We start from the raw sequence: 22913 nt of genomic DNA, 5'->3' as shown, positions 1-22913 counted from the left end.
ATAAGATGAGAACAGCGCAGTAGTGACTGTTTTTCACATTTCCATCATTGCTTTATTGTGTGCATACTGTTGAAAGCATCAAAGCAGAACTGCTCCATAATTCTAAGGGCCCCTGTATCATTCGCGGCGTGACACATGGGAACTCGCACCGTTACCACATCCACACCCATCACAGACAACACCTTCACGCATGAGGAGACTTCACGTCAGAAGTGCGCAAACCACAGTGCAGCATGGAACTAAGATTTGCATCAGAACTATTTCGACGGTCTCTTGCTGTGCCAGTCATACCTGAACTCTCTTCGGCAGCCTGCTCAAATTAATCGGTGCGAGACCCGTAGCGTTTGAATTAGCGAGCGTCTGACTTATATGGGCACTGGATGGGACCAAGCTGGCAGTTCGAATAATCCAAATTTGCGAATTAATGAGGGACGAATTATCCAGATTTTACTGTACCACAAATGGTGCACATTACTGCAGTAACCAAGTATGACACCTGGATATCCTTCTGCGTAAATGCACTACAGCATTAATTAAATAAAAACCTAAACCCAAGTTGCACACTTATGTGGTAATATATTTAAATACGGAAATTTACCACATCTATCCAGTTAAGAAACAAACATCAATGTGCTCAGCAATACCGAGGCCAAGAAAACGCCCCGACATGTGTCAGCGCCGCTATTAGACTAGACCGCTTGTCGCATGCACATGCTTCGGAAATGGGAATTAAACTCTTGCGTCATCAAAACAGATATTGGTTAGCTATTATTCTGACCCAAACATGTTTCATGGTACTAAGATTAATATACTACGTACAATAGCAAGGAAAATATGAAATTGCTGGCATTAACAAAAAAAAAAAAGTTCCAGCAGCGCACGTTGGCTAGAACCCCAGCAGTAAAAGAAATACTACAAGCTCGGATAACACCACAAGTTGCACACCAGTGAGAATTATCTCAAGGCTACCAGAACTCCCATGGAGACAAGCTTGAAACTCAATTTATGCCTTCTGTCTTCTGGTTTTGGGTGTCAGTTAAGAAAAGGCGACTTACCCTCAGAAGCCACGTGAGGACAGAGTCCCGGTAGGGGACGAAGGAGTCCTTCGCCTTCCCTGAAGACTGGTCAGCCAACTTGGAAATGACTAACCCTAGTGTTGTTAGGGACCTGAAAGGGAATTACCAAGTTATAGGGCACACAGGTTAGAAAATCAGCAACAGCAAGTTCTTAAGCAGGCATTTGATGAATATATATGGGCATAAATACTCAGGCACGAGCACTACCTCACTCTACTCGGCACAACAGCTTTTCTTTAGAATGAAGGAAAGGCTACAGGGATGAAGCATCTGCAACTGTGTCTTTCCGCCAAATAGTTCAACCACATGATGGTGCGCCTGGTCGCCTGGCACGTTGCTCTCTGCAAGGTTGATCACTCCATGACTGGTATAGCTGGCGCCATCTACGGAAGCTTCTTGTAACAAGATGTGCCTAGAAAATTCGTTGTAATCAAAAAAACTGTAATCGCTTTGACTTTCGAAAATCAGAAGTTGGCAGTTGTGTTAGAAATCGCCTTAAATAAATTAATATTGCCAATTACACCATGTTTTAAGAAAAAACTATAACCTGAAACGACGTGCCATACTCTGTTGCATAGCAAAAAAAAAAGGCATTTTTCGGCTCCATAGCTTCCGCTCCATTGCCAAAAAAAAAAGTTGTTGAGGAGTTAAACCCCAATGGCGCATTTGCCAGCAAATGCACAATACACGAAATAAAAAGCTTTGAGGTGCAAACCATGAAATGAATGCATGTCCAATCTCATCACTTTAAGCCATGTGCTCCTGCCAGAACTTGCGATAAAACACAGCAATTCACACCATACACCATTTCTCACTACAACTTCACGTTACTATACCAAACATGGCTTACTTGTTAATGTTAGAGCCTTCTTTTAGACGTTCACCAATGGCGCCTGTTTTGACGGCTCGCTCGCTGCCAGCTAAATCGACAAGACTCATTTTGGACACTTTTTCTCCAGTCACCTGCAATAGTAGTCAGAATGCTCAGGGTACCATAAATAATGACAGTTCCACATATCCAACAATATTGACCCAGACAACAAAGGCAATTTCAGAAGGAAAACCCTTACCCCCGACAACTTGTCTGTGATTGAACATGTGAGGGTGATGTTGAATACTGCGTGGGAGCGACTGGACTCGCTGTTCATGTTAGTCGCCGCAACAGTTCGAGACTTGTTACCTTCCGTCATTAGATTATTAATTTCCTGCAATCAAAGGAAATAAAGATGAGTCTTAACTGCCATAACACATGACACGACACAGTAAATACAGCAACCTAATGCTGTACAACACACCTGTTTATACTAGCTACGACCATTACGCTTCAACAAATCTGCTGTTTTTCGTACATACCTGACTGAGATGCAAACTGGACTAAAATACAACCAATATGTAATGACTTGGAATGAGGAGACAGTTAGGATACTTGCCTCATATGAGGATACAGCTAATGTTGAAAGACCATCAACATATGGGCCAAGAATGTTGTGTTCCCGAACTTTTAGATGCTGTTTCCCACTGAAAAAAAAAAAAAAATCGAAAGCAAAGATACAGCAAGCAGAAGATCCTGCAAAATTCATAAATAGACTATTCAGATTTTGACTTCTTCATTTCTTCCCAAGCAGATCAAATCTTTGTCTTATGAAAGGCAAGTTAAGAAACAACAGTTCTGTCATATGATTACATAGGAGCCATGTCTATGTAGAGGTCTCGTCAGAATTCAGCAACACTAGCTGTGCACAAAACCTCATTCCCCGATTTCTTTGAGAAATGCGAACATCAAGTCACTGAACCACCTAGAATGCTTTCGCATTAAGAACCTGAAGCATTGTCACCATTTGACCCTCCTGTGAAAACATATTTAAGTAGTCTCATTGCCTGTGTATATACATAAATAATTATCACCCAAATTTTTCAATTTTACCCTTGAAATCAATACAGATGTTGCGATGTTCCACTTAACTATTTCTTTCTAAATCTGATGCAATGTTTTCGAGAAACTACGTCCTGTGGTCTACACCACCCTGTTCAAGTTTCTTATTTTCACCATTCCAGTTCACCCACTTCTGCTTTTTTATCACCAGTGTACAGGTCTATTCAATCTGCCTGCACTTCATAGACTAGTCAGTTCTTCTTTTTATGCTGCCACAGCAGCACGCAGTGCCTGCATGATGGCAGTTTGTTTTGAGAGAGTGTCAAGGACGAACTCCTTTGCAATTCCCCCAACACTCACAAGATGAATAGGCACCATGCAAACAGAGCTGAACTGCTTCTACTTGGAGTCTGAACTGGCACTGCACTGCTGTAAGCCAGTTTAACAAGTACGGGTGATCAGAATATGGACCAGCAGTCAAAAGATCATGGGGCTTGACATCAGTAAAGAAGCTAGATTTCTTCAGTTCCCTTCTATGCAATCTGCAATTGATATCTGCTACTGGTGCCTGATGAGGTGAACAGCCCTGTGGACATTAAAAGTTGAGGCAGTGTGAAGAATTTAGTGTTGCTTGGTGATGCTGCACCCTTATAAGCCTTTGGCTACGTGCGTACAGTAGCCATTAGCATGAAGACACAACTACTTGCCCAGTTTGAATGCAAACAGGCATTTTTGTTTGTCGTCTTCTAGACAGTTTCCCTGACAGCAAACAAGCTGCTTAGCACTTTCGCAAGTCTAATGATAAAGGAGCACAAAATAACTTCAGTTCTGACAATGCTCCTTGTGTTCCTATTAATGCTGGACCAGACAGTGTCTCTTAAATGACACCGCATTTGTGCACATAAATGAGAAGTGAGAGCACACCAGCAGAGGACACTCACCCCCTGGGGTCCAACAGGTCGTGGACCCGTTCGTTGTAGATCTCCATGTAAGACACCTCCACCTTGTAGCTGACGCTTGGGTCTGTGCAGCAGGCAATCCGCTCAAATAGTGAGTCGCATAGCCGTGGTATCACCCCTTTGCTGTCTGCAGAGCCCATCATGGTGTAACTCTTGCCAGAGCCTGGTGAGGGACAGAATGCAACAGAGTAAGGACGAGAGAAAAAAAATGGCATACTTCTTGATGACGATTCGATATTGCGATTCGAGCTGCAAGGGCAGCTCGGCTAGACAGTGCCATGGCTACCGTGTTTGGTCTGCACGAAGTGGGGTCAAAGAATCATTTTTCCAATCCTTCCACACCAGAGAAGCCAAGTACCACACCAGGGGAAAGCTGGTAACATTGAAAGACCGATCAAACCTCGCACCTCCCGCATACGAGACACATATGCCCAAACCAGTATGTTGCCGCTGCTTTAACGGCTTAAATCTTCAGCACGAATTTTGAACATTTGTAGCTTGAAACAAAAATACACAGGGGGCTAGCTCCTCACTGGAGAGTGAAAATCAATAACCAGACTCTCATAAGAAAACAGTGCTAGTGGAGATGCATGCACTGACAGTTTGCAGTGGCATAAAATTCAGTGGCATGAAATACAAGCACTACTCGCTGCATCTGCTCTGGAAGTAGTAGAAGGATGTGCTTATGTGTTTGCAAGAACCTAAATATTAAAATTTAATTGCACCATGGTGGGAGGCTTGGTTACGATAAATGCGACGAGTTGCATTCGGGGGCGCCTGTCTATTTAGAGTCGGTAAATACAGCCAACACAAGGATGAATCAAAGATTCTAAAGCGCTATTGCAGACAGCAAAGCTTTCTTCCCTGCACATCCTTTTACCGTGACTTGCAGCCTGCTCAGCTCAGTGCTGTTCGCTTGTGTGCAAGCAAAACAGCCCATACTAAAGAGGCAGTCGTATTTTGCAGCTGTAGGAATTTGCATGGGCTGTTTTACTTGCATGCAAGCAAAATAGCCCATGCAAATGCCTACAGCTGCAAAATATGACTGCAACTTTAGTAATGCACTAGCTAGTACTGGTAAATAGGAATAAATGAGTAAATTAACACGCAGAATATTTACAGGCCAGTAAATACTAGCATATTTACCTGCCTTTTGCAATGCCCGTAGGCCTTTAAGGTAACTATAATTAAATTAAATGAAATCAGGGACTCGTGATTGTAAATCCTGCAGCATCTGCCTAAACGGCTTACTGAGCACTATGCTACACATAGTAGTTTGTCAGCAAAGACCTTCAGTACACAGTGCTGAAACCCAATGCCGTATACATGAAACCAGCCATAAACTTCCCTCCGAACAACTGGTAAACCTGGCTACACAACATGCAAGGTCTAAAGTACATAACCAGCATTCTGCTGGCCCTCCCTTTGCATAGTGGCGGCGCGATGAACTTGTATTCTAACAAGAAAAAAAAATTAGGGTAGGGGGAACAAGGCTTGTAAGGACAAATCAAGACTTCCAATGTAATTAACAAAGCAATCCCCATGTAGTTTACAATGAGTGGCCTGGCTGGCAAGAAAAAGAATGTGACATACCAGTTTGCCCATAGGCGAAAATGCAGGCGTTGTACCCTTGGAAGGCATTGTCCAGGATGTCCGTGCCTAGGCAGGTGTACACTTTTTCTTGGTTGGCAAAGTGTGTGTCCGCTTCGTTGAATGACCAGAAACAGTGGTCGAAGGCAAATGTCTGCGCAGGACAGGGCAGTGTGTGAGTGCCCGGGCTATCTTTGCACATCAAGCAACCCAGTTGATTTACATAGGGACAATACGGCTCACCTTTGGATGTTTCCTCCTATTTCAGCATTGGTTGCAAAGTGGTGCAAATGATGACATAAGACAGAAGAAAAGCATGTGTCAGAACGCAATACCAGGAAATTCAATGCAGACTAATCCTGCAATAATAATACAGATTCGTAGATGCCAACAAATGCTTGCAACACAGCTCCGTTTAAGTGTACTGCTGTAAACTACTGGGTGTAATACAGAAATAAGCTCTATCATACACATCTGGCACGGTTTCTTAAGTGTGAAAATTTTTTCATGCAGTGTGTACTAGAGTTTTAGTGAAAAACATAAAGATGGAGAGAACGTTTAATAAACACACTGAGAGCAATATTTTAGAAGGCACAAATTTAAACATTAGAAATTAGCAAGATGGGACACAGGCAAATTCCTACAGAATTTTCCACTGAAGGGCTCAGTAACCGGCTATTAAAAGAAAATGGTTGATTTGTTGATTAAGCAACTACAGTTGTAATGAAGCAGACACATCAAAATAAATGTGTTCAGGCCTGTCTTCAAAAATGACATGTTCCTCTCACTGGATGATTCCAGGTAAAAAAAAAAAAAAAGACAGCTTAGAAGTTTGACAATACCAGTTGTTGGGCGAGTTGGTGCTGACAATGATCCATAACAGCGCGACAGACGGGTGAGTCAGCACTGTGTGTTGTGTCTCCTCTTCCTTGTCCCGTCTGTCGCGCTGTTATGGATCATCGACAGCTTAGAAATCACAATTTTGTCCTGTCTACATAAAATTCAAATTAACGTTTATTACATAAGATATTCTATTTGCAAAAATGACGAATTTCAACACCTAGCAGGCAAGTATAAAGAATGAAAATGTTGCGCTGCTGTTCTACTACTGTACAATGACTTGAGTTAAGATGTATCAATGACAAATTTTCAATGCAGCAAACTGTGCCACTTTTTGTAAAGTAGTGATGGATGCTGTTCAGTGGACATCCTTTATAGCCTGGTTCTTTAACAGTGCTTCAGAACTAGAGCATTCAACTTGCAAGAAAATTAAGTCTTGTTGTTGGGGTGACCAGACATAAAAAAAGAAAAATTTCCATTGTCTACAATTCGTTCACTCGCAATTTCCAACACAATGGCACTATAGAGTCCTGCAACTATGTACCTGGACAATGACCTCAACACAGGCTTTTTTTATTTCCTCACTTCTCCAGCTCATGAATTTAAAACCAAGCAGTGCCTCTAAAATCATGAGCATAATGCATGCTACTGAACACAAACAAACAAAACAACAACAGACAGAGACGGCACAACAATGGCACAAAAGTGATCTCGCAGCCATCTGCAAAGCAAGAGTGCTTCAATAATGACCCAATCACCTCAACGATCCACCTGTCACACACCACCGGAGAAACACGCAGTTCGCCGTCGTGGCCCCCACCTGCCAACCAATGGGATGAAGCACCAGAGCAGGAAGCACAAACTAAACAAAAAAAGGGAAGAAGTGCACCCCAAAACAGCCCCCCCCCCCCCCCCCCCCCTCATTTTCTCTCTTTGATGCAGCCTTTACGCTCCAGTGCCTGTGCACAATGGTCAGTGTCAATGCCAGCAGCGGTGACAATGCAGCCACCGCTCGTGTCGGTACTGAATAAGCAAATGTTGGGCAACATAAAGCAGGGCGGCGGATCGAGGAACAGCAGGACTCACCCCTCGCCCTTGTTGCAGTTGTAGAGGATCGTCTGACCCTCGGTCATCTCGACGACGCATTGTGCCCCTAGTTCCACCTCTGCACGACAACAAGACAGCAGGCAGACTTGCATTAGGCTCGCAAGTGAGATCAGCATGCTCCAGCACAGAGTGACACTAACTGCCACAGAGTGAACGAGAGCCACAGAAAATATCAGCAAGTTTATGCTATACGCTAATCACACTGTTGCAAGAACATAGCATGTTAGTCCAATGCAATTAGGAGAATCTTCCCAAGGTGCAGTAGATGTGGAGCAAACATGTTCCTTCTTTCATGAACAAACAATGATCGGCTAATGAAGTGGGGAAGTAAGGGAAGAATCATTCAAAGCTCCAGGCACTCATGGATGTTATCCAAGGTCACCATTATTTCATTTTCTATATATGTAGCAAACTATAATGTGCAAAGAGTCGCATGTACAAGACTGCCCAGTACGGCGATTGCTGCTTCATGCAGCTCTTGAACACACAGAACAAACAAATCTGGAGAAACAGGATGTGGGTAATTCACTTACCCACAGGACTAAAATGCTTCTATACGCTGAACTAATCTGCTCCAAACAAAATCAGTGCTGCATAGAAAGGCAGCTTACAGGTGGAGCTGAGTGTTCTAAAAGCTTATTCATAATGATTCTTAGTTACCAAACACATTTTTGTTCAAATCATCCAGGAAAAAGAAAAAATCGCCACAAACATTTCACTACAGTACACAACATAGTGTGTTTTAGGTTTGGACCCTCACTGTGTTGCTAACTTTTTGAAAACAAGTGAAGTAAACAGTGCATTTCCAAATTAATACTTTTATTTCAGTACACAAATGAATGATACAAGTTCTCTAAGCAAAAAGACATGAAAATAAAGCCGTCTGCGTTCTTGTCTCTGCGTCCCAGTACTGTATCGTGTATCCCACCCAACTACCCGCATGCGCCGATAGAGCGGCCCATGCGCAGTGAATGCTCGCAGTAAACCCGAGACATAGTTGTCAGGTTCCGCCTGTCCTTTGCCACTTCACACACTGGACGCACAAAAGAAGGGCAGAGAGGTATGTTCGCTAACCCGAGACGGTCGTGACGCTCGCGTACACCGTTACGCAAGCACGCGCGCCCGACGCCAGTTCCTCCCTCACTCTACTGCCCTCCCCTTGCAACTGCAGCAGCCTATCAGGCACCAGCCGCGGTGGGACGAGCCGAAACCGTATCGAACACGGCCAGAATGTCGTGCGCTCCGGCGGGCGAAGCAGCAGGGGTGAGGGAGGCTGAAAAAAGAACGCCGCGCTGTCTGGTCTATGTAACAAACACAGCACGAAACCGAGCCACGATCGTGCGTTGAGATGGGCGCGTTCGCTGTTTTCGCAGGACGGCCGTTCCAAAGCGCGGACCCAGCTTGCGCAATGCGTGTTATTGCATCCGTCTGCGGACGGTGTGCTCCCTATTTAGCGACGCGCAGTGCGTACTCACACCCCACAACTACAACGCCGCAACCTGAAGGGATCAGCGTTGACTGAGCATGGGCACAGAAACTTGGAGGTAAACGAAAAGGGGAAAAGGTTTGAACTTATTTAGGACGGCGCAGCGAGCTACAGGAAAAAAAAAAAAAATAGGTTTACGCTAAGAGACGCCCGGGAAGCTGGGTGGGTCAGGGAACAACTTAAGCGCGAGTTAACGGTACGCTAGCTGAAATCGAGAAGAAATGGCTCGTGTGATGCATATACGCCGCAACATACTTGCTGGTTCCACTAATACTACCAGGCTTTCACTGAAACGTTTCGATGCATGGCTCATTACAGCGCTTCCTCTACGTACGACAAAGCAAGCGTCGATCGGCATGCGCGGCCCTCTGTCGGCAGCTGTTTCGCTGAAACCGTCCTAGAAAAACAAACTTCCGTCGCAAAATAGCTAGATCGGAAGTTACGTACGCGCAAAGGCTAGTCTCGTGAGCTAGGACCCTACATCCCCCTAACCCCTTCCCCTGGTCCCCAAGAGTGATGCCCTAAGGGCCAACATACGTCGGGACCAGTACCCCCTCCCCAGAATATCCCATAGTACCAACCACCACCACCATATATTTCCTGTGAACCCCAGAACGTGAGAGTGGTTCGGCGGCTGCCAGCCCGTCATCTCCCGAAGGCATCGCCCGGCGTGATGCTGCTATATCGCATTATCGCCTCATGCAGTTAGCGCCAGGTCAAACTTTGGCGTGATTTGACACCATATGGCGGTGGGAAATGCCGCCGACTCGGCCAATGCTGCGGGTGCTTTGACCGCCATCTTGTCAGCTGACCCGTTCAGCTGCCGGCCACCGACCTCAGTCGAACTGTTCAGACCTCAACCGCTAACTGCCGGTCAGTTCAACTGACGGTCAACTGCACTGCCATTCAGTAAGCCCGTGTAACAAGGTGTCAAACGGCCCCTTTGGCGAACGCGTCGCCAGCCTAATCGTTGAGACGTGCCGCACAGGACGGCACTCTGACAGTGGAGCTGAGGGGAAGGGGGGGGGGGGGTATGAAGCGGAACTTGGCAGACCTGTCGTTTCTGGCCGCACTGGGCACCGCCCAGAATACGAGCCTGCTAAGTGGGCAAGGCCAAATTATGCGAATTCCGCCATGTCGTCGCGACGCGGCAAGTGACCAAGAAGAATCAGGATGGCTGTTCGGATCCCTGAACGAGGCATTAAAACCGATGGAGACACCGTACATGTGCCATGACCTTAGGTATAGCTTAGGGCACGGTGAGTCTGACGGGTGCCTCGATGCCAGTGCCACCTATAAGGGTGGTGCCAACTATTTTTCTAACAGCTGGACGACACCATTTTTGGGGTCAGGAAGCTTGCCCAGACTTCCAGTATTGACGTGACGCTTACATTTATTTAAAACAAGACCGGTGCCTGGCAGCTACAACAGACGGTCTCGCAGCTCACAGAGCCGGAATGCCTCAATAGAGAGATTTCGCATGTCGGAGACGTATTAACGGAGACGTACCTGTATCGGTTTTGCGTACGCCGTGAGGAGAAAAACCGCAAAACAGGACGGGACTGGGGCAGGCGGCAACACAGGGCGGTACTGACAACTGAACATTTATTGGGGAAAAAAAAGCAGACGTTATATGGATGAGCCAGTAGAATATACTGGCAGTATATTCTAGGCACTATGCTTCCGAGGCGCGCAGGTGCGAAGATGCAGCGGTGCGAAGACGCCTGGGTCGAATCAGGAAGACGAATGCGTACAACGCACGCGACGACACTGCCGCGCTCTCTAGCATTACCACTCTCACGAGCACTCCGAAGTCAGTCTATCCAGGACCTGTATTTATTTAAGGGACAGAGAAATAAAGAGAATTTGGCAAAAACAGACAACTCTCCCGGAAAGCGGAGCTTTTATGTAGGCTACAAAAAAAAAAAATTGAATACACGTGTCGCCATCTTCCGGTCGATTTCGAAAGTAAAATATCTACATCAAATTATTATCGCGGATCGCAGAGGCTACACTACAACGCCATTCGATTCAAAACGGTGGCCATTCCTGTCCTTTTCGGTATAAGGACGTCATAAGCTTTGAATCTACTGGCGGAAAGATTTCTATATCCAATTTTCTCGCCGATAAATGCACCTTTTGATGCTGGAAAAACGGCGACATAGACAAAGAGAGCAAGACAATCAACTTTTGCTGGGAACAATAATTGGACGGAGTTGTCCTCAGTGGCCCCTTTAAGGAGCACGCGTCATGCCAAGCTTGCGTCATGCCAAGCTTCCGGCTCACTGGTTATAAGGGTGACCACGTGACCCTGCCGTACTGAGGTCACCACCGAGTCTCGTGTTATGACACATGCTACTGCATAAAATCGACGACTGGGTAAGACACGCGGAAAGCCTCCCAAGCACAGCAGAGGACAACACAGCTATCTTTGCGAAAGGAGTATCTATAACACGTTTACTGACGTTCTAGTCGACGTTTTCCTCGTCTCCATCGGCCACAAAAGATTTTGTTTTTTGCACTGACATATTCACAGCTAGCTGTTTGGCGTGATTTGTCTCTACACTTCGTTCTATAAGTGGATCGAGACCTCGATTCTTCTTGCGTCGACGGCTTTTTTTTTTCTTTTCAACTGTGAGTCCTCCCCTACAAAAATTTCTTTATAGCTTCTTAGTTTACAGACTGTTCATGAACTTTTGTCAACAAATTTGTCTATAGACTTTCTACAGACAAATCCTACAGACTATTCTTACTCAATGAATACAAAAAAAAAATAAAAAAATCTGCAAGAAGGCAATCCAGTCTATTAACAAGTCTACACAAAATCCACAGACCGTTTCTACAACGGTTGTACTCTTTGCATTAACTCTAAACGCCTTAATGACATTCTAAATTGATGACTGGCGAGTCCCTCCGCAGCCGAAGGCGTAGTACGCGAGACGCGGTACACGCCCACCTATGGCGTAGCTAGTAATAAGCCTCCGCCGCCTCGCCTTCGCTCGGGAAGCGAGTCGTGTGTTTGTTTTGCTCCGCTGCCTCCACGATTCCTTCCGTGCGTCACTCTACGGGCGTCTGGTCGATATCGGCCAGATAACAACAGAGGGGCAGCGAGCCACGCGCTGTCAGAGCCGGGGGAGGAAGTCGCCCCGTGTGTGTGTGTGTGTGTGGGGGGGGGGGGGGGGGGGGGAGTAAAAAAAACTAACCACAAAAGGAATGGTAGGGAGGGGGGGGGGGGGGGGGGGGGGCTGGCAGGAAGGCTGTGCCTGACCCGTGGGCATCTCTGCACCGCTTGAGTGTGTGCACCGATAAGAAACGACACGACGGCCACCGGCGCGTTCCTTCGAGTGTTCTTTGCGCGGCAAAAAGCCTCGCGATACGAGCGCAGATTGCGCACGCGACGGCTCCCGGCGATGCCGCTCCACTCTGCAAAGAGCACTGGGGGAGACGCGCGGGGGCGTGCTTTACAGTGCTATATAAAGTGCAGCGGGTAAGGCGGAGCTTAATGTGTCCCCCATTTTTTTTTTCTAAAGGGGGATAGACATTCGTACCAATGAATTGTTAAAAAAAAAAAAGACCTGAAACTTGTACGTACCCTTACCTTAGTCCTTCCTGCGCGTAAGAAAACTTGCATCAGTACTTAAAACCGCTTCAATACGCAAGTGTTATGGACCAGTTGACTGAAGGCACGGGCTCAAAAAAATATAATAATAATAATAATTGGTTTTTTTTTGCGGAAAGGAAATGGCGCAGTATCTGTCTCACATATCTTTCGACACCTGAACCGCGCCGTAAGGGAAGGGATAAAGGAGGGAGTGAAAGAAGAAAGGAAGAATAGGTGCCGTAGTGGAGGGCTCCGGAATAATTTCGACCACCTGGGGATCTTTAACGTGCACTGACATCGCACAGCACACGGGCGCCTTGGCGTTTTTCCTCCAACAATTTATTATCTCGCCAAACTGGCTCGCTCGTCGAACAGCACACCTGCGCTTGTAAAAAACGAACAGAACACCAAGGAAGCATTTTTGATAGTTCGGTACGTGCACCGTTGTCCGCCATTGTCGGGCACTTAAAGCAATTAAGTGGGACCACATGTGTCCCGCTGTCCTAAAAAGGGGTTATAACAGTATACCAGCAACACAGCCCTGGTATCTTTTTTTTTTCCTGCGCATTATCAACAAAGCAGTAGGTTACTACTATTACTATCCTTATCCCTGTAAAGGTCATCACTATCATCATCGTCACAATCCAGCCGGGGTGACCGAACAACAGTACGAGAAAAATTCAAAGCGCCAAGGACGGGGGACAAAGTGAAAGGAGACACACACGCCAGCGTTTCCTTTCACTATGTCCCGTCCTTGGCGCTTTGAATTTTTCTTGTCATGCACCACCTGGCCCGGCACCTCTTGGTCGGCACCTGGCCCGGCCTGGCTCTTGGAACACCAGTAATTAAGTAATGCACCCCCCACCCCCCGTACACACACACGCACGACGAGCATCATAGCGCCCACAGTGCCCCCTTACCACGTAAGAACCCATTAACCCGATTAACCTCAATTAACGCGAAAGGAAGGGTGCGGGTGGAGGGATCATCAAACGGTTGCACCCGGCGGGAAGCCAACAGCATTCGACACCGGGCAAGGCACGCAGAAACCGCAGCGTTTGTGCAAGTGCAGTGGTGGAAGGGGGGAGGGTATCTTCCTACGTCACCCCTGTAAGCCTGCGCGGGGAGAGATAGGAATAAAACTGAAAAGACATAGAAAAGAAAACGCACAGCCCGCAACAACCGAGACGCGAATGCGTGACTCGCGTTCGCAAGCCAGGGGCGACGTTTCGTCAGCCCTGCCTGCCTGGTGACCGGTTGGCAACGTCACCAATGCTGCGCTATAATGGCACGCGTAACTCTCTCTCTGCACAAAATGACGTAACGATCAAGGTCGGTATTCGCCCCAAGCGGGCAGCTCTGGAATCGCTTCAGGCCACGTGCGCGATCAAGAGGGGCAGTGTATATATATAGGAGGTGTACGCATGCGTACGCAATGCCGTTCCAGTCGAGTAAGAGAGCTGGTCTACAGACGGTCGTATCTGTCTGGCCTCCGCTGAGTGGAACGGTTTGCAAACAGTTAAAAAAAGAAGGGCTTTAAATAATAAGGCTTATTATTTTGAAAGTAATGTGACAGACGGCGCACTGCCACAACTGTGATATTTCTTACTGACGATAAAAGCTTCCCAGATTTCTCGAGCAAACTGGCTGGAATATTTCTTCATGATGCGGGTTTTGTCAAGCAGGGGAGAGCATTTGCATATGGTGCGGTGAATGACTAGGTTAGACCCCGTAGTGGCGTTTTGAGAATTAGCGTGCTCGCGCAACCTGTCGTTAATACATCTTTTAGTTTGCCCTGCACATGATCTGCCACCGGAAAGCGGAATTTCGTACACAACATTTTTCTTACACTGCACAAATGTTTTGGTTTATGGGGACTTCACGTTCCGAAGCGACTCAGGCTATGAGAGACGAAGTAGTGAAGGGCTCCGGAAATTTCGACCACCTAGGGTTCTTCAACGTGCACTGGCATCGCACAGTGCACGCACACCGCACAAATGGATTCTGGTGTTTTTTTCTTTCATTCAATCCGGTCAGTCTCTTCCCTATTCCTCGACTGCTGGCCCGAAAGATGCGGGTTCGATCCCGGCCGCGGCGGTCGAATTTCGACGGAGGCGAAATTCTAGAGGCCCGTGTACTGTGCGATGTCAGTGCACGTTAAAGAACCCCAGGTGATCGAAATTTCCGGAGCCCTTCACTGCGGCGTCCCTCATAGCCTGAGTCGCTTCGGGACGTTAAACCCCCATAAACACAAACTCTTCCCTATTCACACGTCTGCACAGAGCACCAAGTTTGTTCGGGGCAGAAAAAATTAAACGAACTCCGGCTTCAGCACCTGTCTTCTTGAGCTTGTGGGACACACCGTGCACGTAGGGAACAACGACTGTGCGCGATCGTTCGATGTTCGCATGTTTCTTCTTAAAATTTCCACGGATTTCCTGAACAAGTTTTTCCGCCAGGTTGCGCTGCAGGTCCTCCGGGCAACCAGCGGATCTGAGCCGGCTCACCTGCGAGTTGAAGCTGGCGGAGACTCGGTGTTGGCAAGGTCTGTAGAGGGCGTTTTTGATTGCGGATGTGGCGATACCTCGTTTGATGAGCTTCCAGTGCGCGGAGGTGAACGGCAGCATGCTCTTCTGGGAGCGGGGTGCGTACTGCCAGCAGATGTGACCAGCGGAAAGGTGCAGCAAAAGGTCCAGGAAGCGAAGCTTGCAGTCTGTGGGGTGTTCAGCCGTTATGGAGAGATCTTTTAGGTGCAAGGAGAATTCGGCCACGATGCGGACGGTCTGTTCAGAGGCGTTTTGGTACGGGGAGCTCTTGAAAATTACCAGATAATCGTCAACATATCTCTGCCCTTCGGTTCCACTTGTGGACCACGCATTGACGTTCTGGGGACAGTGGTCACACGTACACTGTTCGGCATTTCGATGTTTGCACATTTCCCTCGTGCTGTGCGATGCCACTGTAGGTTAAAGAAACCCCGACCGGTGGTCGAAATTCATCCGGAGCCCTCCACTATACACTCCCTCGTTCCTCCCTTCCCTCACGGCGCGGATGATGTGTCCACCGAGAGGCGAGACAGTTACCACCCCTTTCATTTCCTCATAACCACCCGATATACCACCCGGAAGTGACGCACTGCAGTGAGTGACTAGAAGGACTGAACGGAGATAAAAAGAAAAAAAATTGGCGGTGGTTTAGCTCTGGTTACACCTGGAGTGACGCGATAGCTACAGCTGGCCGAGCGGAACTCGCTCAGTCGAATTGCAAAGTCAGTCTTTCTCCGCTCCGTTTCGCTGCGCGTTCCTTCTACAACTTCGTCCCACTTGACACGGCGCATGCGCACAGCTGTAGCAGCTCGGTTTCGCCGGCAGCGGCAGCTACTCCGCACCACGTGGCTCGTCACGTGGCCAACCACGTGATCAGCCACGGCGTCGCGCCGCCGGCAGCTGCTCCGCACCACGTGGCCAACCACGTGACAGCGTGGCGGCGCCGCCACGCTGAAGGCTCGAAATGCTACCGTACTGTAGCTGTCGGTACAAAAGGACGGTTACAAAAGTTTGATCGCCGAGAATTAACTGTGGGCAGCAATAGGAAAACGAATTTAGGACAGCTATGCTATGCCACACAAAAACCGCATTTCAGCTCTTTGAACTTCGGAAAGGCAGTCTTCGAGTGCGGATGGGCTGTCGGGGTTGGCGATGCTGGGGGTGAATACCGCGGACTTAGCTCCAAAATCGAGAGGCCTTAATTACTATATAAAACAGTTCCCTTTGAAGACCGTAAAAGAAGTGCGCATGGCAAGGCATATTCTATACATCACTAGCATGCTCTAACTTGAAAAGAAAATCACGCAAGAGTCAATAAGAAATTACAAGCATGCTTTCCACGTACTTGGATACCTTAAGGCGTGTGCGTAGTTTAATGTCATTCAATTGTACGACTATACAGTCTACTTTGGAACAGTCGTGAGAGCGCTGCAAGCCACTTCGTCCCCTACGTTCCCTCAGCAGTTCACGACCCGTTACCTGAGAAAACGCCAACAAACGGATTCACCAGTTGGTAACGCGCCATTGTATTCGCGCTGGGTGGCGCTGAAGAACACAATACGGCCCGAGTGGAGGTGACAACGCGATGTACACATACCGCAAGCATGCATTTCGCGCACCCATCCCGACTTCTTCGACGACCGTCTACACAGCTCGTCTTCCGTTAGAGCCCCCCCCCCCCCCCCCCCCCCTTACCAGGCGCACAATGAACTCCCATTGCCAGCCAGCCAGCACTGTCCCGCAATGAAACGCACCGGCCCACTGTTCGATGCAAGGGCGAAGTTTGCAAAACATCCATCAGGCCGACCAACAACAAGGCATATCACGCGGACGCATAAAGCATTGCGCCCGGCCATGCAGCCAGCCGCCCGTGTGTTATGGACATGCATGCTTACGCCATTGCTCGAATGGTGGTCGATCCATAGCGAACAAGAACGCGATACGTGCGCGACTTTCGTAAGACAGGATCCAACAAGCGTTCGTCCGGACAGAGCACATCTCGAACAAAACCGAACCGCGGGATTTGGAGAGAGAAGGGGCGACTGCGTGTACTGTACGGACCATTCAGTAATTCGGAAGCTACAGTACCGTCGGTGCGACGCAAGTGCCGCGGGTATACGTTTTGCGTGGAGACGCTATCGGGGCCGGAAAGAAGTGCATTGTCATAGCCGGTTGCATTATCTATTTTTTGTGCCCCGGCTCTGCTGCGCCACAAGAGAAACGCGGCCGCCACAAGTGAAGCCAACAATCTCGAGATAAGACTGGAATGAGCGGTATAGTTCGGTCACTCGGGGCACGAGTTCAGAAAGAAAAAAGGAAGGTAAGAACGAAGGGAGGAGAAAGAAAACAGACAGAAAGAAAGAATAAAGGAAAGAAAGAAGAAAGGCAGGAAAGAAAGAAATGAAGGAAGAAATAAATAAAGAAAGAAGTCATCCCATATATTATTCTTTTCGAGGCTATATCTAAATATCAACTCGACGTGACATTTGCAGCGAACGGAAAAGCAAACAGAGCCGACGCCTTACAAAGAACTCAATAAATTCAAACGAATTTCGAAGCTTGCAGGACACAGCGCAAGAATGAACGGAAGGCAATAATAATAATTGGTTTTGGGCGAAAGGAAATGGCGCAGTATCTGTCTCATATATCGTTGGACACCCGAACCGCGCCGTAAGGGAAGGGTTAAGGGAGGGAGCGAAAGAAGAAAGGGAGAGAGAGGTGCAGGACTCCGGAATAATTTCGACCACCTGGGGATCTTTAACGTGCACTGACATCGCACAGCACACGGGCGCCTTAGCGTTTTTCCTCCAAAACAAGGAACTAGACGACAGGACGGAGCGCTGCGTCCCGTTTCTCGTGTTCCGCTCATTCTCGCGCCGTGTCCTCGCAAGCGTGGAAACAAACCAACGCGCCCAACAGCGAGTGCTGCTCGAGGAAACTTCGAACGGCTTTCATTTGGCAGTCAACATCTGGCAGCTTTGCTGCAAACGGTCAGAACAAATGCGGCAAGTGCGCGGTCAACTGATCAATAGCGGAGGCAGCTACCAAGCCCAATCTCGAGCGACGCGCGCCCGACTCTCCTCCTCCTGCGCGTTTTATCGGCGAAAAGAATTCGCGGCATCCCCCCCCCCCTTTCTTTCGCGAGCAATAACGACGAAAACAAAGGGGGGGGGGGGGGGGCAATCTTCTCCCCACCATCAAATAACCCTTACCCTTAGCGAAGCAATCAACGCCTTCGCCCGCCGAGCTCAGTGCAAGAAGCGACGGGGACACGAAGCCAATCACGTCTACGGAGGCGGGAGGGAAAGAATAAAAAAAAGAAAGTAACAAGCCGGCGCGAAACGAGGAACTGCGGGCAGCCCCAAGGTCAATAACAATGTCCTATACGCGCACTGTACCACCGCCGTCACATATAATAACACAACGCGGACACCTTTACGAGTCCGCGCTGCGCACCGCTGGCGGCATCATCAGCGGTGGGGAGTCTCCCCAAATCGATACGCACGCCAGTGCTGACGACCGACCGTCATACATCACGAGGGCGGGTCCGAACCCGGCGTCGAGATCAGGGGTTGCCCCGCCTCGAACACCGAGCGGCAAGTAGAAAGGGGGGGGGGGGGGGGGGGGGGGCGTTATTCCATAAGGAGACCAGCGTGTGTTAGACTACGAGGGACTACAGAAAAAAAAAAAGGGGGGGGGGGGGGGGGGGGCTCGGGGTTCACTGCACGACATGTGGCGTGCTCGACTCAAATCGGAGTTTCCGCTAAACGGCCCGCTGCAGGTCGTGCCGGGACATCCGTCTTTATATGCGACGGATGACATCGCGACCTTGAACTGCGCCCGATTCTTCTTGTCTTGCACGACAGCTGAGGCGTTCGCGAAGTCGCGAAGTTTATTCGGTCGACTACAGGCACTGCGCGGTCCGTTTTCAACGGTATACTGAGGCGCGCTGACGATTAATTACAGGGAAAGGCAAAGTCAACTAAAAAATTAGAATAGGCGCTCAATGTCATTGTACTTTATAGCTGTCTGTCCTTGTGTTTCTTTCAAAATGTGAACGCGCCAGTCATCATCATCATCATCAGCCCGGCAACGCCCACTAATGATACAAAGGCCTTCCTCATATCTCTCCCATTAATCCTGTGCTGTGCCAGCTTAAGCCCCCGTATCCCCGCAAACTTCTTAATCTCATCCGGCCACTTATCTTTCTACAGCACTCTGCTATGCTTGCCCTTATCCAGTTCGTTACCCTTACTGACCATCGGTTATCGTGCCTTGGCATTACACGCCCTGCCCAAGCCCATTTCTTCTGACTGATTTCGATTAGGATTAACCCACGTTTGTTCCTTGGCCCCTCTGTCCTCTTCTTGGCTCTTAACGTTACACCTACCTTTTTTTTTTCTATACTGTTCGTTGCGTTGTCCTCAATTTAAGTGGAACCCTTTCCTTAGCCTTCACCTGTATGCCCCATAGGTGAGTACCGGTAAGAAACAGCGGTTATATATTTTTCTCTTGAGTGATGTGATGTTGCAACTTTGTCACGTACTCGATACAAAAAAAAATTGGCGGTGGTTTAGCTCTGGTTAAACCTGGAGTGACGCGATAGCTACAGCTGGCTGAGTGGAACTTAGTCACGTGACCAACCACGTGATCAGCCACGGCTCCGCACCACGTGACAGCGTGGCGGCGTAGCCACGCTGAAGGCTCGAAATGCTGCCGTAATGTAGCTATCGCTACAAAACAGGGGGGGTTAGTGACCTGCTGATTCTCTCAACGTCACCGTTGCGATACAAGCAGTGTACTGATAAGCCGACTTTATGACTAAGATGTCGGTCCTGTCACCTACGCAAGGCCTGTGTACAGTTCATAGCCTTTCAGCACCCGGAAACACCTCGCCGCTAATCTGAACCTCACATATTACCTAAGCACACGCTAAAACAAAACTGAGCATATGCCACAGACTGCGGTCTGCTTTGTGTAGTTGTAACCAAATCACTCGCAATATCTACGCAACATTCCAACCAAGCTTTTGAAACAGCGTGGCGATGCTTGTCAATACGGTGGCATTCGAGCAAACCATCAAGGGGACTTGTAGATGACCTTGTGCCCACAACTCGTTTAGCCGAAAACGTGGACGTGAAGAACACAACAAAGAAGGATACAGCGCATTCAACGCTGGCATTCATGATCGCTTGCAAGAGTATACGTATACAGCAGTAGCCAAAAGTCTTCAGGCCGGACGGTTTGATTCTGAGCCACAAAGTGGCGGTATACTTAACTGCGGCATGCCTTTGAAGACCAATTTTCACAGTGGAAGCGCCTAGTTTGACCAATGAAAAAATGCTGTACCAACTAGCCATAATCATCGGTTTACTGTCTTGAAGACCAAAAGAGGTGGAGGGGAGGATTCTCTGACTTTACAGCGATTCAGAGCCCCAATTGACACGGACGAAAAAGAAACGTGGCCTGCAGACTTTCGGCAGAGGCTGCACGTGGCGGTCCTCGAACGTCGCATCAAGTCGTGGTTTTGCGATGGCTAGAAACTGCGTTATTGCTCTGTCAGCGTCACGTCCGAACCACGATTCCGATGCCTCAATCAGCGCAACGCAACATATAGTGGCTGAGAGTGTTGCTTTATAACCGAGAATTCGTTACATCGAGGCGACTTCAACGCACGTACTCGCCGCTCTTTGCAAGCGACGACCTAGTCGGGTTCACCAACGTGCCACTGCTAACAAATGCAGCACTATACCCACTAGCATGCGGCAGACGCAGAGAGACAACGATGATCAACTATACTGCAGACGATGGGGCAGAATGGACGGAAGGAAACCCGCCAAAGGCATTTTTCTTTAATGGCATGCCTAGGGAAACAGGAAAACAAAATCTGCTCTGTACAGCGCAGCTGGAGGTCATCAAGCGAACGAGGCGAATGCGCCGTCACTCGGGGTCCCGAAGCTACATGCTTCCGGGGAAGAGAGAGCGCAGTGTGCCTATAGCTTTCGCTACAGATAACGACTCGTGCCCATGGACCAAAGATGCACTGACTCCTCCGTCGTCGATCCCGTTTCCAGCCATCAATCACCGCTACACGATGAGGCAATAAGCCGCTGGTGGCAGCCTGCCGGCGATGCATCGCAAAGGGTCAACGAACGTACAGCCTTTCTTTACAGCCAAGGGCGTACTTGCTTCTAGGCCATGCAGTGAAGTTCTTGCGAGCATCCCTGGAAGTCCCGAACCTTCGAAGGGAGGAGTAGCCGAGTTCCTCTTGCCTTGCAGAGATCGGGAACACTGGGGGTGCACGACGGGCCGCCCGGCGATACCCAGAAGCAAATTCCCCCGGGGCTCCCGTATTTTTGGCAAGGGGTAAACGACGTCCCGAGTCGTAAACCGCGTGGTCACGGGGATAGCGAGGCCGACGAGAAACCCGTTAATAATAATATTAATAATAATAATAATAATAATAATAATATTAATAATAATAATAATAATAATAATAATAATAATAATAGGTTTGGTTTATAGGAGTTTAACGTCCCAAAGAAACTCAGGCTATGAGAGACGCCGTAGTGAAGGGCTCCGGAAATTTTCGACCACCTGGGGTTCTTCAACGTGCACTGACGTCGCACACTATACACGGGCCTCCAGAATTTCGCCTCCACCGAAATTCGACCGCCGCGGCCGGGATCGAACCCGCGTCTTTCGGGCCGGAAGCCGAGCACCATAACCACTGTGCCTCCGCGGCGGCCCTAATAATAATAATTGGTTTTGGGGAAAAGGAAATCGCGCAGTATGTGTCTCATATATCGGCGGACACCTGAACCGCGCCTTGGAGGAAAAACGCCAAGGCGCCCGTGTGCTGTGCGATGTCAGTGCACGCTAAAGATCCCCAGGTGGTCGAAATTATTCCGGAGTCCTCCACTACGGCACCTCTCTCTTCATTTCTCCTTTCACTCCCTCCATTATCCCTTCCCTTGGCACGGTTCAGGTGTCCAACAATATATGAGACAGATACTGCGCCATTTCCTTTCCGCAAAAACCAATTATTATTATTATTAACCGCGCCGTAAGGGAAGGGATAAGGGAGGGAGTGAAAGAAGAAAGAGGTGCCGTATTGGAGGGCTCCGGAACAATTTCGACCACCTGGGGATCTTTAACGTGCACTGACATCGCACAGCACACGGGCGCCTTCCTCCATAAAAACGCAGCCGCCGCGGTCGTGTTCTAACCCGGGAACTCCGGATCAGTAGCCGAGCGCCCAACCACTGAGCCACCGTGGTGGGTACGAGAAACCCGGTTGGAGAGAAAACACCGCGCATCACGGGGAACACGCAGTCCCAAAAGAGACCAGTGGAGTACCGAATATTCCTACCGACTTTGAGAGCATGTTATCGCGCAGCTAACCAAGGATTCACTCTCTGCAGCAAGCATTCTCTTTAGCTTAAATCTGGTACAGGCATACTTATCTGATAACAGTGTGAATTCGGCCTGGTTGGCGATTCGAGAACACTACCATGCCTCTTCCCATTGAACGTTTCCAGGCGATGTGTTTCTATCAGATATGCTTATCTCCTTTGCAGGCATATTTGCATGTCCTCCTATTAAGCTATTAATGTCTCACACGCACTTTGTCGCGTGACCCACTGTTGTGTGTTGGGGGCGAGGTATACAGTCAAGCTGCGAAATGCGGCTCTTTACCTCGTCCCCACCGTGTCTCATGGAAATAAATTCGAATTCCACGCGTTATTTTAGTCTCGTAATTAATCCCCTACACTGTACCGACCTCAATACACGACTTTTGGCGTACCCCCGCGTGTAGCACAACAAATGTGTAA

At 48.5% G+C, this 22913-nt stretch overlaps 1 protein-coding gene across 2 annotated transcripts in view; it reads right to left on the bottom strand.

Annotated features, from left to right (window-relative positions):
• Khc-73 (Kinesin heavy chain 73) overlaps positions 1-22913 on the bottom strand; it is a 77532-nt gene that overhangs the window by 41122 nt on the left and 13497 nt on the right. For both annotated transcript variants that reach the window (XM_077666114.1, XM_077666113.1), the window contains exons 2-9: positions 7425-7503; positions 5742-5757; positions 5502-5652; positions 3891-4071; positions 2507-2594; positions 2147-2281; positions 1927-2039; positions 1056-1167 (exon numbers count right to left, since the gene is read on the bottom strand). In XM_077666114.1, the coding sequence (XP_077522240.1) occupies positions 1056-1167; positions 1927-2039; positions 2147-2281; positions 2507-2594; positions 3891-4071; positions 5502-5652; positions 5742-5757; positions 7425-7503 (875 nt within the window). The remainder of the gene's footprint in view (positions 1-1055; positions 1168-1926; positions 2040-2146; positions 2282-2506; positions 2595-3890; positions 4072-5501; positions 5653-5741; positions 5758-7424; positions 7504-22913) is intronic.

Source organism: Amblyomma americanum, chromosome 5 (assembly GCF_052857255.1).
Source record: "Amblyomma americanum isolate KBUSLIRL-KWMA chromosome 5, ASM5285725v1, whole genome shotgun sequence".
NCBI lineage: Eukaryota > Metazoa > Arthropoda > Arachnida > Ixodida > Ixodidae > Amblyomma > Amblyomma americanum.
The sequence above is the reverse complement of the archived record's forward strand: the minus strand, read 5'-3'. Positions and strand labels throughout refer to the sequence as shown.